This window comes from Macrotis lagotis, chromosome 2, assembly GCF_037893015.1.
Source record: "Macrotis lagotis isolate mMagLag1 chromosome 2, bilby.v1.9.chrom.fasta, whole genome shotgun sequence".
Taxonomy (NCBI): Eukaryota; Metazoa; Chordata; class Mammalia; order Peramelemorphia; family Peramelidae; genus Macrotis; species Macrotis lagotis.
This window is the reverse complement of record NC_133659.1, coordinates 257,072,554-257,089,694: the sequence shown is the minus strand read 5'-3', so window position 1 is coordinate 257,089,694 and position 17,141 is coordinate 257,072,554. Positions and strand designations below refer to the sequence as shown.

Here is a 17,141-nt window from a genome sequence, read left to right as displayed (position 1 = left end):
CACTATTAAAATTTTATTATCCACTTTTTAAATTTATTTTATCATGATGATGTCTATTCTTTGTTTAATTCATTTAATTGTTCTTTTAGAAATTTAGAGGGTAGCTTTTTTGGTGCAAATATATTTAGTATTATTTTGATTTATTGTTTATGGTTCCTTTCAGTAAAAAAAGGGAGAAGATAATAAACATTTATGTATCACCTTCTCTTTGCCAGGCCCTGGAAGTGACTGATAGATTCTTTCTACTTTTTTTTTCCTAAGAGATCAGAATAGTTTTCTTTTGTGATTTCTTGGTGTTTTTATCTAAACTCTTTTGTAGTTATAGCATTAAGGTAGTCCAATGAATCTTATATTATCCCTCCTTGTTCTGCTTTCCAAGTCTTGTTGTTGTTATGAGATACCTTACATTTCTTTTTATTTTTCCAAATCTTTTGACTTTGCTTTAATATTCTCTGTTGTCTCATGGAATCATTAATTTCTTTTTTGTCCAATCTATTCTTTAGGGTATTATTTTTGGATCTTTTTTGTCAAGCTGTTAATTCTAAACCTTTCTTCCATAGCTCTCATCTTTACCCATTTTTTTCTGATTGGTACTCTCAGATGTATTTAAAATAATTTTTTTAGCTCTTTTTTTTAAAACGCTAACTTAATTTCCTCTAGTAATTCTGATTGGATTTGAAGCAAAGCTTCATTTAATTTTGAGGCTTTGCATGTGGATATTTTTTAATTATTCTCTTTTAGGTTTGTGACTTAAACTTCCCTATCATTGTAATAATCCTTTTCAGTGGAATTCTCTTTGGGTATGATCATTTTTCCAGTCTTTGGACTTGATATTACGGTTAGACTCTGAGTACTTGTAGAGGAGGGGGGGATAGCTGGGCTGAGCTTTTCTTGTCTTATGTCCTTTTGTTGTTTTCTTAGAGTATTTCAGTTTCAGGGACAGCTCAGGATAGGAAACCTTTACTTTTTTTTCCTTTTAATAGATTTATTTATTTTTCCAACTACATGCAAAGATAATTTTCAACATTCATTTTTGGTAAGATTTTGAGTTCTACATTTTTCTCCTTGCCTTCCCCCTACCCTTGATAGCAAATAATCTAATATAACAATGGAACCTTTACTTTTAGAGTTTACAAAGTGATATGGAGTAGTCTATTTTTGCTTTTATGGTTTGAACCCTGCAAATTCCTGACCCTGTTTTGGGTCAGAACAAGACCTCTATAGGCTTGTCCCTGCTAGAAAGTTGCAGTAGACTGATGTTGGACTCAACCCACTATTAGGCAGCTGGGAAACAGGAGTTTCTGAATGACAGAACTTTAGGTTCCCTTTTAATCTAGAATTTCTCTCCTAGTTACTCACTATAGGCTTTCTAAGCAGGGCTAATCAACTCTCTACTCTGTTCCTGTGATCAGAACCCACATCTACTTTTTGTCTCTGAACTTGTTCTTTGCTCAGTACACAGCTTAGAAGAAACAACTCCTCTCGTCTATCCCCAAGTATCTGTTACCCAGAACTGGCTAGTGAGTGACACAGCTGCCAGTTGACACCCACTCCGTATGTGTTCAGGACTCTCTGGGATTTCCTTTTGTCTCAGCACTTCCTGCCTTGGTCCTCCCCAGGCCTGGCCCTCTTTCAATACCTGGTTCTTGAACACAGCCTGCATTCTTGGCCAGACCTTATCCCAAGTTCTGAGCTTTCTCTCCACTCATCACTTTTTTTTCCCCACCTGTACTCCTTGAGGAATCAACTCTACACTGTCCTTTTGAGGTCCCTGCGCCCTTATCATATTGCACATTGTTTTCTGACAAACCTCAGCTTTGGATCATTCCCACCATCTGCTTGCTGCCTTTACTCTTATACTTTGCTAAACAAAACGAAGGAAATCACAATTTTTTGACTGGGTCACTAGACATCTATGTTAGATAACCTCACCGGGGCTCTCAATGATACTAGGTAATCATTCTATGCTTAAGAGTAAAAGAAAGTTGTTGGAAATAGTCTCATTGACAAACAAGTGAATAAAAGAGTTATGATGCAGGAATAAAGGCCCAGGCAAATTTAGATAGAAGGAATTTATAGTGGACTCAGTCATAATTCAGAGAAGTTACATAGTGGGAGTTACTTTGCAGTTTAGTGCAGTACATTCAGCTGGCAAAGTATTCAAGAATAGCGATACATTTTCTTTGTGAACTAGTCATGAAGTCAAGAGATTAATAGGATCAGGATTGGATAGGAGGGCAAGTGAAGCTAGAACAGAGGTGACAAACTTAGAAATAAGCTGAGTTAGGGCACCAGGAGGTGAAGAATAAATTCTCTGAGAATTAAAGAGTCAGGAAACGGTTGTTAGAGAAGGAAAATTCAGATTCAAGGGGCGGCTAGGTGGTATAGTGGATAAAGCACCAGCCCTGGAGTCAGGAGTACCTGGGTTCAAATCCGGTCTCAGACACTTAATAATTACCTAGCTGTGTGGCCTTGGGCAAGCCACTTAACCCCGTTTGCCTTGCAAAACAAAACAAAACAAAACAAAATTCAGATTCAAGGATTTAGGAAGTAGAATAATTCTGAGTAAGGTGAGTTGTAAAACATGCCCTCTTCCCCATACCTCATTAGGTGGATGAAGTATCTAACCTCTTGCAAAGAAGTAATCCTTGCTTCAATCTGTGTTGCTTTTGCCCCCTGAATTTCATTGATCTCCAGGTGATAGAGGAAAAGAGAAAGTCTGAATCTAAATAAGGCATTATAATAAATGGAGTTAAAGAACCCACCTAAGAAATTCTGCCCCCAAAAATGGTGTGGTAAGAGCAGTGTTTGTTGAATAAGCTAGGCTACATTCTCCTCAGAGGGTATTGAAATCATCTTTGAGACTTAATTGGATCAGGGACCAAGACTCACGTTGTTGACAAAACTTGGGGTGTTGACTCCATGGGAGAACAAAGAAGTCTGATACAGAAGAGGGTAGAGTGTTCAAAATGAGGACATTAACTACAAAAGCACCTTCTAGCCAGGAAGTTTAAAGTTAATGTTCCTTTTGTTTTCACTGTAGTAAAAATTCCATGTAATCTAAATATCAGTGAGATTCTTTGTGGTCACAACAAGAGAGAATAGCAAAAGTAGGTGTGGTGAGATGAAGTAGAAAATAAGCTCTGAGAATTATGTTTTTTTATATGAATGTCTAAATTCTTAGACCGGAGTCTGGGGAAACTAGGGAAAAGCTATAAGGATAGCTATGTCTGTGTGTAGCAAATGAGATCACTAGTGCTGCCTTGAGGCTTGACTAGCTAAAGCCAGATTGTTGTAGTAGCAAGTTTGAACATATATCCAGGTAAGTGAACTGGGGCAGCTCAAAACTAGGATGAGTTCTGGTGTCTTGGGAAGTAGCCATTCTCTAAAGTGTTGCCTGGGGTTTCACACATTTTCCCCCTCTTAGATAAGAGGTAGAAATCATAGGTTCTGAGGAACAAAGATCCTCTTTAAGAATAAGGTGATTTAAAAAAAAAGGTGATTTGATTTGAACCTTTTATGTTTCTTTTTCAAATGCAACAAAACTCTTAAAAGAAGTTGCTTTTTACTTGGGTATCGCAAGAGTATGGTGGGTGGATAGAGGACTGAATTTGGTGTCAGCAAGAACTGGGTTCAAGTCTTTCCTCTAAAACATACTAATTATGTGACTATTGGTAAGCCATTTAACCCTTGGTGTCCTAGGGTACTATCTAAAACTTAGTGAGTTTCCACATCAGAGCATTTCCAACAGGGATGAAATTATAAGTCTGGTCAAAAACAAAACAACAAAAAACCCTTAAATGAATCTTCCTGTGGTTAGTGAACCTCAGTAGATAAAATTCTGTACCCTTGCCTAGACCTTTGCATCCTGGGCCATCACCAATGACCTTGATTTGTCTTGCCATTCACTAGATTTTTATGATTAGAAAAAGGAGTGAGTCTGATTTTGCCTCACTTAAATCAAATTTACAAGTAAGACAAGATATCACCCCATGATATCATTGGTCTTCTTCCAAAACAAACTATAACAACAATATGATAGTCACTGTATCCTGGAGTTGGAGGGGAATTGGTCTCCAGACTAATTTTGCATAAAATATTACTTTATGTAAATTCAGTCTAGGTACTAAAGATTTCTCTACCTCTGGTCCAGGTTGTGGTATACATGGGAACCCACTAGCAGTCTCAAAAAATCAGAGCTTTTGGCACATTAGAAGTAGCTTATTGTTTGGATATAATCTATAGGAAAAGAAAATAAACTATAAATCCATTACAGGAATAACATGTTCCAAATGAGGTTAAAATTATTGCATCTATCCAAAAAATTACTTTAATAGGTTAGAAAAAATTGTAAGTAAATTCATATGGAGAAATAAAAAGTCAAGAATTTCCAGGGATTTAATGAAAAAAAGTACAAAAGAAGGTGGCTTAGCCCTACCAGATCTAAAATTATATTATAAAGCCTCAGTCATCAAAACTGTTCTGATATTGGCTAAGAAATAGAGTGGTAGATCAGTGGAATAGACTAGGTGCAATAGCAGGAAATGATTATAGTAATCTGCTGTTTGATAAAGCCAAAGAGTCCAGCTTTTGGGATAAAAACTCTCTTTGATAAAAACTTTTGGGAAAATTGGAAGTTAGTATGGCAGAAACTTGGATTAGACCAACACCTAACACCCAATATCAAGATAAGATCAAAATGGATACAGGATTTAGACATAAAAGACAAAAGATCAAGGAATAGTTTACCTATCAGATCTATGGAAAGGAAAGTAGTTTATGCCCAAGGAAGAGATAGAGAATATCATTAAAAACAAAACTAGATAATTTTGATTACATTAAATTAAAAAGCTTTTGCACAGACAAAAGCACTGTAACCAAGATTAAAAGAGATGCAGTAAATTGGGAAACAATTTTTACAACTAGTATTTTTGATAAAGGATTCATTTCTAAAATATATAGGGATCTGAGTCAAATTTATAAAAAAAACCAAGCCATTCCCCAATTGATAAATGGTCAATGGATATGCAGAGGCAATATGCAGATGAGAAAATCAAAGCAATCCATAGCCATATGAAAAATTACTCTAAATCACTACTTATTAGAGACATGAAAATTAAAGCATCTTTAAGGTACCACCTCACATGTCTCAGACTGGCTAATATGGCTAGAAAGGATCAGTATTGGAAGGGATGTAGGCTATCTGGGATACTAAGGTATTGTTGGTGAAGCTGTGAACTCATCCCACCTTTCTGGAGAGCAATTTGGAATTATATCCAAAGGGCAATAAAAAATGTGCATACCCTTTGATACAGCAATACCACTACTGGGTTTATATCCTGAAGAGATCATGAAAAAAGATAAAAATATCCCTTGTACAAACATATTCATAGCAGCTCTGTTTGTGGTGGCAAAGAATTGGAAATTTTGAGTGAATGTTCATTAATTGGGGAATGATTGAACAAATTATGGTAGATGGACATTATGGAACACTATTGTTCTATTAGAAACCAGGAAGGATGGGAATTCAGGGAAGCCTGGAGGGATTTGCACAAACCGATGCTGAGTGAGATAAGCAGAACTAGAAAAACATTGTACACCACAACAGTAACATGGGGTTGACGATCAATCCTAATGGACTTGCTCATTTCATAAGTGCAACAGTCAGGGACAATTTTGGGGTATCTGTGATGGAGAATACCATCTGTATTCAGAGAAAGAATTAGGGAGTTTGAACAAAGACCAAAGACCTTTAATTTAAAAAAAAATGTTATATTATTATGTAATTTTGCTATTTCTTATATTTTATTTTTTTCTTAAGGATATAATTTCTCTCTCAACACATTCAATTTAGATCAATATATAGTGGAAACAATGTAAAGACTAACAGACTGCCTTCTGTGAGGAGTAGAGAGAAGGAAGTGAGATTAGGGGAAAAATTGTAAAATTCAAAAATAAATAAATTAATTAAAAAACAATAGCATTTATGGGGACTTTAGATTTGAATTTATGATTTCTTATGATAGAGAGGCCTCTAAAAGAGAGGAACACTGAGAAGTACCCTAAAGTAGTCTTTCTAAAATCTCTTTCCTAGAGGTATCTATTTTGTGAGAGAACTTGCACATTAACAAAGAATCCCTTTAGAGCCAAGGTCTATTTAATAAATAGACTAGGAGCAATTGGGAGACAATTAGACCCAAGAAAACTATCTAACACTGGGAGAGCTGGGTGACTGCTCCTTTCCAACCCTCCATGTTAAATGGGTAGGTATTGGGGGTAGAAGGCTGCAATAAAATGTGAACATGATTAAAATAATTTATTTTACCAATAATTTCTTGAAAAATATAAAAATAGAGTAACTTCCCCTTAATATGTAACACAATATAACAAATAAAAATAATATTATAATATTATAATAATAATCATATAACATAGTGCATAGAGGCTGTTGACTTGGGATAAACCCTAACTCTGCTACTTAATGACCCTGGGTAAGACAACCAGCAGTGGCCTGGATGCAGTGAATGAACTTGCTCAAATGTAGAACAAATTGTTCTCATTTACTAGTACACCAGGGAGGGTTTCCAGGAGAGTCACTTGGCCTCTCAACCTCAGTTTTCTTATCTGTAAAATGAAGATAATAATCCCAACCTTTGTTGTAAAGCCACTGGTATTACTACTAGTAGTCTTTGATCCACTAGTTTTTCAGGGAAAGAGATGAGGGAATGATCTAAGGATGTAAATATGATTGAGAGGAATAGCTGGCTTATCGCCAGGTTCAAGGACAATTCTCAAAAAACTCTAACTCAGGAACTTTGAAGATAAGAGTTAAGGACAAATGAGCTAGGTAAGTATTTTCCTCAAACTTGTGTTTAACCATGCAGGGACATATGGTTAGGGAGGAGTTATCTCATGGCTATATTCTATATCAAAAAGACCTCTTTCAGACTTAATTCTAATTCTGAATTATGATTTACTCTATCACTGAGATTGTGACATAGATATAACAATCCACTGATTCTTATGGAATGAGATATGGAAAGATATTCTGAGACATAGGCCATTTTAATGGCAATCACTGCTACTGTAATCCAGAAAGAGGAGAATATTGGAATACAAATGTCTATACTCTCACATTCTGTTGCTCCTCATTTCTTCACTTATGTTTTATCTTCTTTAGTTCCCCTACTACTTTGCCTCATTAATGTTTGTTGCCTTCTTTAGTTTTTATGTACATAAAGATTCATTGAGTATTTCATCAGTGATTTTAGAGATGCTATAAGGTCACAGAATTCTGGAATCCCAGAGCTGAGGACTTCATGGATCATCTTGGCTAGCCACTATCTGTGAAGCATCCTAGCAAATGGTTGCCTGGCCTTTTTATTATATGCCTTCAATGGGGGGAAATATAGAGAGGAGATTGTAAAAATGCTTTCAATGATCATTGAAAAAAATTTAGTGTTTTTTAAATTTGTACATTTGATTTCTATTACACATGTTTTTAAAATTTTTTTTTAAATCTATATAGGTGGGGTGGCTAGGTGCCACAGTGGCTAGAGCACCGGCCTTGGAGTCAGGAGTACCTGGGTTCAAATCTGACCTCAGACACTTAATAATTACCTAGCCTTGTGGCCTTGGGCAAACCACTTAACCTCATTGCCTTGAAAAAAAATCTTAAAAAAAAAATCTGTATACGTTAGCATCATAAAGTTAAAAAAAATCATTGAAGTATTGAAACATAAATTTTAGTTAAATATGCAGTAGAATAATAAATACATTTGCTTTATTCCAGAGAACCAGAATTTTGGGTAGCTGTAGTTGGAGTTAACAATATTTTACGGAACCAAGTGAAGCATAAGAAAATAAAAATTGATGACATCATCATCCATCCAGAATTCAAGTATGATACCTTTGAAAATGACATTGCACTGATTCATTTAAAAACTCCTGTGAATTATAATGACTATATTCAGCCTATCTGTTTGCCATTTTTTAATGATGTGCCAAAAATAGACAATACCAAACGGTGCTTTATAAGTGGCTGGGGAAAAAGAAAAGAAGAAGGTAAATATAGACTTGATTTTACTGATATGTGATAGACTTTTAGTTCCATATTAATAGATTAAAAACAGATGTTATACTTGATTCTCTTTTTAAGTTACAAAGTATGATTTCCCTACCTCCTAGCTTTCATTCATTCTTTTAAACCTCAAGGATCACATGACTAACCAATATGGTAATTGGTTTTGCTGGACTTTGCATTTTGGTTATGAGAATTTTCTTTTTCTTAAAACAAAAATTGTTTGAAGAAGGGCAGTGAGAGGAAGAGATTATGTTTGTAAAAATAAGTAAATTAAAAAAAAGAACCCATGACGAGAACATTTCCCAAGCTACATGGAATAAGACCTCAATTGACTAGAACTTAACTAAATGGAATTTGCTAAAGTGAATTTTTTTCTGTACTCTACTTTTCTCAGAAAATGATATCATAAAAACTACAAATTAATCCCACACATTTCTTTAAAAAAAAAGTTCAGGGGCAGTTAGGTGGTACAGTGGATAGAACACTGGCCCTGGAGTCAGGAGGACCTGACTCGGCCTCAAACACTTTATAATTACCTATCTCTGTGACTTTGGGCAAGTAACTTAACCCCATTGCCTTAAATAAAATTAAAAAATAATTTAAAAAAAGTTCAGAATACATCAGTGTATATTCAGGTTTACCTCCTTTACTATCAGCATTTATACTGATGAGAAAGTTCATAAAAATGTTCTAAGCTATTGTAAATTCTTCAGAGAGCAAAGAAAGATTCATTTTTGTTTTGAATACTGAGGAAAGTATACATTTTAGGAAAATGAACAACATTGAGAGCACAATAGAAAGATTCCTGGGCCTAGAATTAGTGGAGGTGAGTTTAAAACCTACCTCTACTACTTCCTCCAGATGTCATGACCTTGGGGAAAATCATGGAACCTCCCTGGGCTTCAGTTTTCCCTATTGTAAGGTGAGGCCCCATCTGCTTTAGATTCATGCTCCTAAGATCATATAATCCTAAATCATTTCTCTTACTTCTTCAGTGACCTAGTTAATTGACACTTTGCAATGCACATGAGCACAGTACAAATAATGCATGAGTAGCAAAGAAGTACAGAGTAATGGAGTTAGCAGGGAAGAATGATTTCTTGGAGGTGAATTTTAACCAGGACTTTGGAAGGGGAAAAGAACAGTGAAGGGTAGGAGCCAGGACAAATTCAGAAGAGGGAAATGAGTGGCAAAAATATAGGAAGAGGTTAAAATAATTAAATAGCTTGTTAGGATAGTATTTTGTTTTCTTTGCTAAGGGTATTGATAAATGAGATTATGTAGAGCTGAGGCAATAATAGCAACTTGTTGGGAGACTTTGAAGGTGGCTAAGAAGTTCAGATTTCATTTAAACAGTAGGTCCACTGATGTTAATAATACCACCTTACATTTATATAATATTTTATAGTTTAAAAAAGTGCTAAGGGAATAAAGACAGTGTTAAAAAGTGCTCTGATAGAATAATTTGGAATGACATAAGGGACTGTTTCCATGACAAATGTTTGGTAATAAAAATAAAGAATAAAATAAAAATCTGGACTAACCTTATGATTGTGGCGAAAATTCATTTATCTTGACTAGAGATGGCGAGCAGAGAAGGACTGGCAAAAGGAGATATTTTAAGAATCTTGCATTTGGTTTTGGAATGTCTTGGATTTACATTTGAGTAAGCTTGTCTCCTTTGTTCCTAAAAGGAGAGTATTAAAGTAATATCATAAAGACCTCATTCAATGTTATTCTACTTTTTTTCCCTTTAAATAACTTTGTGGTAGAAATGCACAGTATCTCTTCTCAAAATGATTCAAGGCAGCCCTTTTACCTCACATCTGATCTTGGAGAGAGTATGTTGTTTGTGTTAGGTTTCCAAGCAAAGTTAGCATGGAAGGAGGTGGAAATATAAATATCCAGATTAAACAAAGGTAATTAATTTTAATGCAAGAAATTATAAATTCTCAACAAAAATGTCAGAGTAGCACTTCTTGTAATATAGAAAATCAACTGTAGATCATTTAGAATTTATTATAGACAGTAATATACAAATCAAAGAGATGGGGAAAGAATCCACAGAATTTAGTAAAGACTAGAAATGGGGTGGGATGGAATGAAGAGAAAAGAATCGAAAGTGATTAGGAGCTTAGAGAACAGGAGAAATGTTTGTGCCATTAATGCTAACAGGGAAAATTGGAGGCAGATGAGGACTTGAGTTGACAGCTTGTAATGTTCCAACTGTTGATTTCTCTGGGCCAGGCAGCTCTCTAAGAGAAATGTCTCCCTGGGTCCTCCATATACCTCCAAATACTAAAGGCACAGATGTGGTCAAAAACCAAACCAAACCAACCAGACAAACCCCAAGCAATATTTTAGATGCTGGTGGGAGGTCTAGGTTCAAGAGAGGTGATGAGAAATCAGTTGTTCCCAATTTCTTTTTTGGTTATTCTAGGTCATAGGAACCATTTTCTTAATTTGAATATTTCAGGTCTGTGAGTCAGGTAGCTTTCATCCAGACACACAGATGGCATTTTCTGGGAAACTTTGGAAACAAAGTGTGAAAGACAAGGATGTCAAATCTGTAGCTTTTCTTCATCTTCCCCTCCTTAGGGAAAAAGAAATAACATGAATATGTTAAGTGGTAGGTACCTGGAATGGGTCATTCTGGCAAGTCTTCTTTGGATCCAGGAAATAGCAAAACTGGAAGATATATAAGTAAATTCAAATTTTGTTCCTTGATAAATTCACTTACCTTTTTTTGTGTGTTGTTGACAAATTTAATTCAGTCATTTATTCAACAAATATTTATTTAATGCCTATAGTATACAAAATAATGCCTGATATAGTCAATAAAAGGCTGATCTAGGAGTCAGGAATCAATCAATAATATTTATTAAGCTAGGTGTTGTGCTAGCTTACTATGCAGTAAGTGCTAGGGATGCAAGTTCAAGGAATGAAACAATCCCAACTCATGTAGAGATGACATCCTAATGGGTAACTGAAAAGTACATATTTACTATATCAATTTAATATATTACAAATTTGTAGAAAGTCATTAGCTACAAAGTAGTTTGGCAGGGAGGGCATTAGCAGTTGGGAGCATCAGGAATGATTCCATTAAGAAGATGGTGTTTGAGCTGCATCTTAAAGGAAGTCGAGGAGGCAGAGGGAAGGTCATTTCAATCAGAATAAGGGTGCACAGATGGAGCTGGAATACCAGTTGGTCTGATTCAGAGTGTAGGAGGGGGAATAATCTAGAAGATATATTGGGGAAGATATGGATTGGAGCCATGCCTCTGACATTTTAGCTAACCATGGCTAAGTGATTTAGCTTAGATGTGCTGAACTACTACTGAGACAAAAAATTCTGCTAAATACCAACATTCTTAGTTTTCTTGTTAAAAAAAAGGACTGATGTCTTAAATAGTATATGGATTTTTTTATAGGTACACTGGCATCTTTATTACAAGAGGCTGAAGTACATTATTTTCCTTGGGTTGCATGTAATGCAGTAGGAAGTTATTCAGGAAGAGTTCCTAATACTTCATTTTGTGCAGGTGAAAGTTATGGAAGTGTTGATGCTTGCATGGTAAGATAATAGAATTTTAAAATATTTAAGATCCTCTAAAATGTAAAATACTGATATGCCAGATTTTTGGTTGGAGATAGATCCAGGCAGTTGCTCTAAGGCAGAGGCATTATGTTCACCTGAAGAAAATCAGATCTGGATTCATAAGACCAGGTTCAGTCCAGGGAAGTCTGATGCCAAAGAGAAGTGATTCAGACTTTTTGTTTGTTTCTTCTGTGCTCCATGGATCATTAGGCCCCATCTCAGGATCCTAGGGAAAAATCTCTTAAATAAAGTTTAGGGATGGCACATGTCTTGACTCTTCCATGAAGGGATCAACAAGGTCTCTTCTAGAAAAGTTATTCATTGTTTAGATTTAGGGCAGTAATTTATTTCCTTCACTCCCTAAAAAAATGTTTAAAACTGGGGCAGCTTGGTGGTGCAGTGGATAGAGCACTGTCCCTGGAGTCAGGAGGACTTGAGTTCAAATGTGACCTCAGATACTTAATGATCTAGAGTAAGTCATTTAACCCCATTGCCTTAAATAAATAAAATTTTTAAAAATGCTTAAAATCAAAAGACTAGTAAGCAGACAGTGACAGATATTTAAAACATGAAACATTAGCCTATTATTTAATGAAAGAAAAAAGGACTCATATATGCAAATATATTTAAAATAATTATTTTTGCAGTGACAAAGAACTGAAACAACTCAGGTGTCCATCAGTTGGGGAATGACTGGACAAATTATGGTATATTAATATAATGATGTCATAAGAAATTATAAAAAGTATGGTTTAAAAGTCTCTTGGAAACACTTAATGAACTGATGGAGAGCAGAGTGAGCAGTACTAGGAGAGTCATTTATACAATAACAATGATGTAAAAATGAACAACTTTGAAAGACTTAAAGAACTATCATCAATGCAATGAACAATCATCATCCTAGATAACCTTTGTTGAAGCATGCTATTTATCTTTTGACAGAGATATGATGAACTTAGCATATTGAATGAAATATATATTTTTGGGTATGACCAACATTAGAATTTATTTTTCTTGACTGCATATTTTTGTTATGAGTTTTATATGTTTTTGTTTATTTCAAAAAAGGAGATGAGAGGGGGGCAGCTAGGTGGTGCAGTGGATAGCGCACTGGCCCTGGAGTCAGGAGTACCTGAGTTCAAACCCAGCCTTAGACACTTAATCTGTGTGTCCTTGGGCAAGCCACTTAACCCCATTGCCTTGCAAAAAACCTAAAAAAAAAAGAGGAGAGAAAATTTTTTGTTGATTGAAAAAATTTACATTAAAAAATTATTCTTGGGGGCGGGGAGCTAGGTAGTTCAGTGAACAGAGAACCAGCCCCAGAGTTAGGAGGATCTCAGTTCAAATCTATCCTCAAACACGTAATGTATGTTGACCTTGGGCAAGTCACTTAACTCCAATACCCTGACAAAATAAAAACAAAAAAAAATTATTCTAGATATTATTGTCTTTGAAATCTTCTGTTTTTTTTTTTTTAGGTTTTTGCAAGGCAAATGGGGTTAAGTGGCTTGCCCAAGGCCACACAGCTAGGCAATTATTAAGTGTCTGAGACAGGATTTGAACCCAGGTACTCCTGACTCCAAGGCTGGTGCTTTATCCACTATGCCACCTAACCACCCCAAAATCTTCTGTTTTCAAACAATAACCTTTTATTTACAAGATATGTCATTTGGGAATACAATCCTATTATTTTGAAAAGTTTTACAAATATTTAGAACAATTTTGAAAATTTTTCTTAATTGTCTGAAAAAAAATAAGCTTATGTTAACTGGAATTTCTTTAAATGTTTTTAAACGTCTTATTCCATTCATTGTTGGTGTAGTTGTAAACTGATCCAACCATTCTGGAGAGCAATATGGAACTATGCCTAAAGAGCAAGAAAATTGTCCTTTGACCTAGCAATACCAATACTAAGCCTATATCCAGAAGAAATCATAAACAAATGGAAAAAGTCCCACATGTTCCAAAACATTCATAGCAACTGTTTTTGTAGTGACAAAGAATTGGAAATTAAAGGGATGCCCATCAATTGGGGAATTACTGAACAAATTATGATATATGAATGTTATGGAATCCTACTGTTCCATAAGAAACCATAAATGGGGCGGCTAGGTGACACAGTGGATAGAGCACCAGCCCTGGAGTCAGGAGTACTTGAGTTCAAATCTGGCCTCAGACCCTTATTAATTACCTAGCTGTCTGGCCTTGGGCAAGGCACTTAACGCCACTGACTTGCAAAAAGAGCCTTAAAAAAAAAAAGAAAGAAACCATGAATGGTCAGACTCTAGAGAAGCATGGAACGAATTGCTGCTGAATGAAGGGAGCAGAACCAAGAGAACCTGTACACATTAACAACAACACTGTGAATTGATCAACCTTGATGGATGGCAGCTCCTCTCAGCAATTGAGAGAGCTAGGACAACCCCTAGGAGACCTCCTATGGGCAATGCTATCCCCATTCAAAACCAAAAAACCTAACCCTACAAAATCTGAATGAACACAACATTCACTTTTTTAAAAATTTCTCTTATGTATTTCTTTGCTATCTCATGGTTTTCTTTCTTTTCCCTTACTCCCAATTCCTCATACTGAAAATGACTATTCTTTAATCATGTTAAAACATAAATGTAGATGTATAATATTCACCTGCTTGTTTACTGCTGAGGGGAGGGGGTGGGTGGGTGGGAAAGGAGGGTGGAAGGAAATTATGTAACTTAAAAATATGCATATGCATGAATATTGAAAAACTTTCATAACATGTCATTGGGAAAATAAAATAAAATATTATTGGAAAAATATGTATTTTGTTTGTATAGTCTATCACCTATTCATCAAAAGGTGAGAAACATGCATCATCCCTAATCCTTTATAGTTGTGAGTGTTCATTATATTGATTAGAGTTCTTGAGTCTTCCAAAATTAACATTGTGTTCAATGTTGCAGTCAGTGTAATAATTGTTCTCCTAATCACTCTCTTTTTATCTTCTTAAGTTTCTTTAGTAAATATAGCACTTCTTTTCCAACTGACATCTATTAAAAATCAAGTATTGAAATAAACTGAGCTTAGAACCAGATCTTCATATAACTATATCACCAGATGTTATAATGAAGAATCTGTCCCTTTTTTGTCATTTCTTTTAGCACAATAATATGTTCATATAACATGATTTGTTCAGACATTCCCCAGTTGATGGGGAATTGTTTCCAGTTCTTTGCTCTGACAAACAATGCTGCTGTGTAAATTCATTGACTCTATCTTTGATTCATTTTGGGTATAAGCCTATTAAAGGTATCATTGGGAAAAGATATAAACAGTTTAGTGAATTTTGGGGTATAATTCCAAATTCCTTTTCAGATATGCTTGGACAAATTCATAGGTTCAGCAGAAATGACTCTTCCTCCAGCCCTTCCAAAACCAAAAGCATTGTTTTAATTTTCATATCTCATTTGTATTTATTGCTGTATTTTTTCATATGATTGTTGGTAGCCTCCATTGTTCTTATTTTGAAAATTGCCTATTCCTGTCTTTTAGTCATTTATCTATTGGGAAATGGCTTCTTTTTTTATTTATTGATAAAGATGATTCATTATCTATCTTGGATATGTTCTTTAACAGAGAAATTTGCTGCAAATAAAATATTTGTGCCAGTGGCTACACAATATATTCTCAGAAGATATTCCTTGGTCTTGAAGTTCTATGTATGTGTCCTCTTTTCACTTGGGAACATTTGCTTGTATGGGTGTGGAATTGCTGTCTGGCAAAAGTAAATACATTATTAAGGCTTCATAGTTATGATTCTGCATAACTTCTGATTTATAGTGGACCTCAAAGATGCAGTGCTATAATGGGGATAATATTTGCATTATCTATTTCACAGAATCGAATTAAATAAGGTAATATATGTAAAGCTTTGCAAAGTCTTTTATTATTAGTTCAGATCAAAACCATATAGGTAGAAAACTTATCTCCTAATACTAAATTTAAGAACCTGTTGTTGAAGAAGTGATCAAAAAATAAATAGATTTTAGTAGATTAAAGATGTATACTTTAGTTACATGATAGTAATGTAATATGTACATTTTTTGCAACTTAAGAAAGGTAATTGAATTAACTAACCCTATTTGGATTTTTCTCCCATAGGGTGACAGTGGAGGTCCTTTGATGTGTTACTTTCCAAAAGATGAAAGATTTTTCCTAATAGGTATTACCAGTGCTGGAGTTGGCTGTGGAAGACCATTTTTCCCTGGCATTTATACTGAAGTGAAGTTATATGAAACATGGATAAAAAATAAATGGCTTCGGCATGCTCCTATGGGAAAAAATGAAATGAATATTGTACAGGGAAATATTATAATAATTATGGTATTTATCATCTTACTTGTGCCTATATAAAGTGGCATTTAGGACCAAGGTAACTTTGTATCTTCTTCACATCTTCATATAACATAATTATCTGAATTTTGAGTTTCAACATTTCTATTGGTGTAAAAGAATTCTGACAGGTTATGCAGTTTAAATTTGATACTGAACCATATATTTTTCTTTCATATTTCTATATTGTTTCATTATGTAATACTAATACTTTATAATACTTTCCCCATAGTTTGTATCAAATCTACTTTTCAACATGTACTTTATAATACACATAATTATCTAAAGTAAAGTATATATAATGGAAACAACACTGGTCATTTTGATATTTTTAGTTTAGTTTTTTCCACTCTGGTCTAGACCTGTGATTTAATTGTACACCATTGCTACAGATCATCAGCTCCTCTGTCATTTATATAGTCTTTGCTATCTGAAGTCCTGAAAATGACTTGCCCTTGGTCCCTTAGCTAATATATTTCAGAGGATGAACTTAAAACAGTTATTCTGACTTATAAACTAGCTTTCTAGCCACACACCTTGCCCTTCCCAGGTACATGTGATACATATATCTTAAACATTAGATTTTATATTGCCTAAGAAAGAAGTAGCCATTTGTGTCTCATTAATCTTGATTATCTCACAACAGAAACATATTTTTATTATTTTAATTCTTGGCAAAGTACTTTAAGACAGTTCATTTTGACTTATCTGTGCTCAAAAGAGAGGGAGAAGTATTGGTAACCCAAGAGTAGAAAATTAAACTACTCTTTCAGTTTGATCTCAGAATATATTATATGATCTGCAGTTGGAATTTTTGTTTTTTTAACAGCAATTTACATTCTTAAGAATGTTTGACTAAATCTTAAAATTAGCTACTTTGTCTATACTGAAGTCATCCCTAATGCCAAAAAGAATTAATTGCTCAGCAGTGTGCTGGGAGTGCAAGTTGTGAGTCAATCTGCAATCAAACCCTTGTGATTCATTTTTCATATGTAATATTCAAACAAGTAAAAATCAGTTACATTAGTATAATCTGCCAGGTATCCCAATGCTAGGGAATGTATACTCCCCTGTCAAAGAGGAGTC

General features: G+C 34.7%; 1 protein-coding gene across 1 annotated transcript in view; it reads left to right on the top strand.

Moving 5' to 3' along the window:
* LOC141514816 (transmembrane protease serine 12-like) overlaps positions 1 to 16,323 on the top strand; it is a 29,812-nt gene extending 13,489 nt beyond the window's left edge. The window contains exons 3-5 of the mRNA XM_074225925.1: positions 7,793 to 8,064; positions 11,518 to 11,660; positions 15,825 to 16,323. Of these exons, the coding sequence (XP_074082026.1) occupies positions 7,793 to 8,064; positions 11,518 to 11,660; positions 15,825 to 16,076 (667 nt within the window). The 3' untranslated portion in view covers positions 16,077 to 16,323. The remainder of the gene's footprint in view (positions 1 to 7,792; positions 8,065 to 11,517; positions 11,661 to 15,824) is intronic.
* Positions 16,324 to 17,141: the final 818 nt, after the last annotated feature.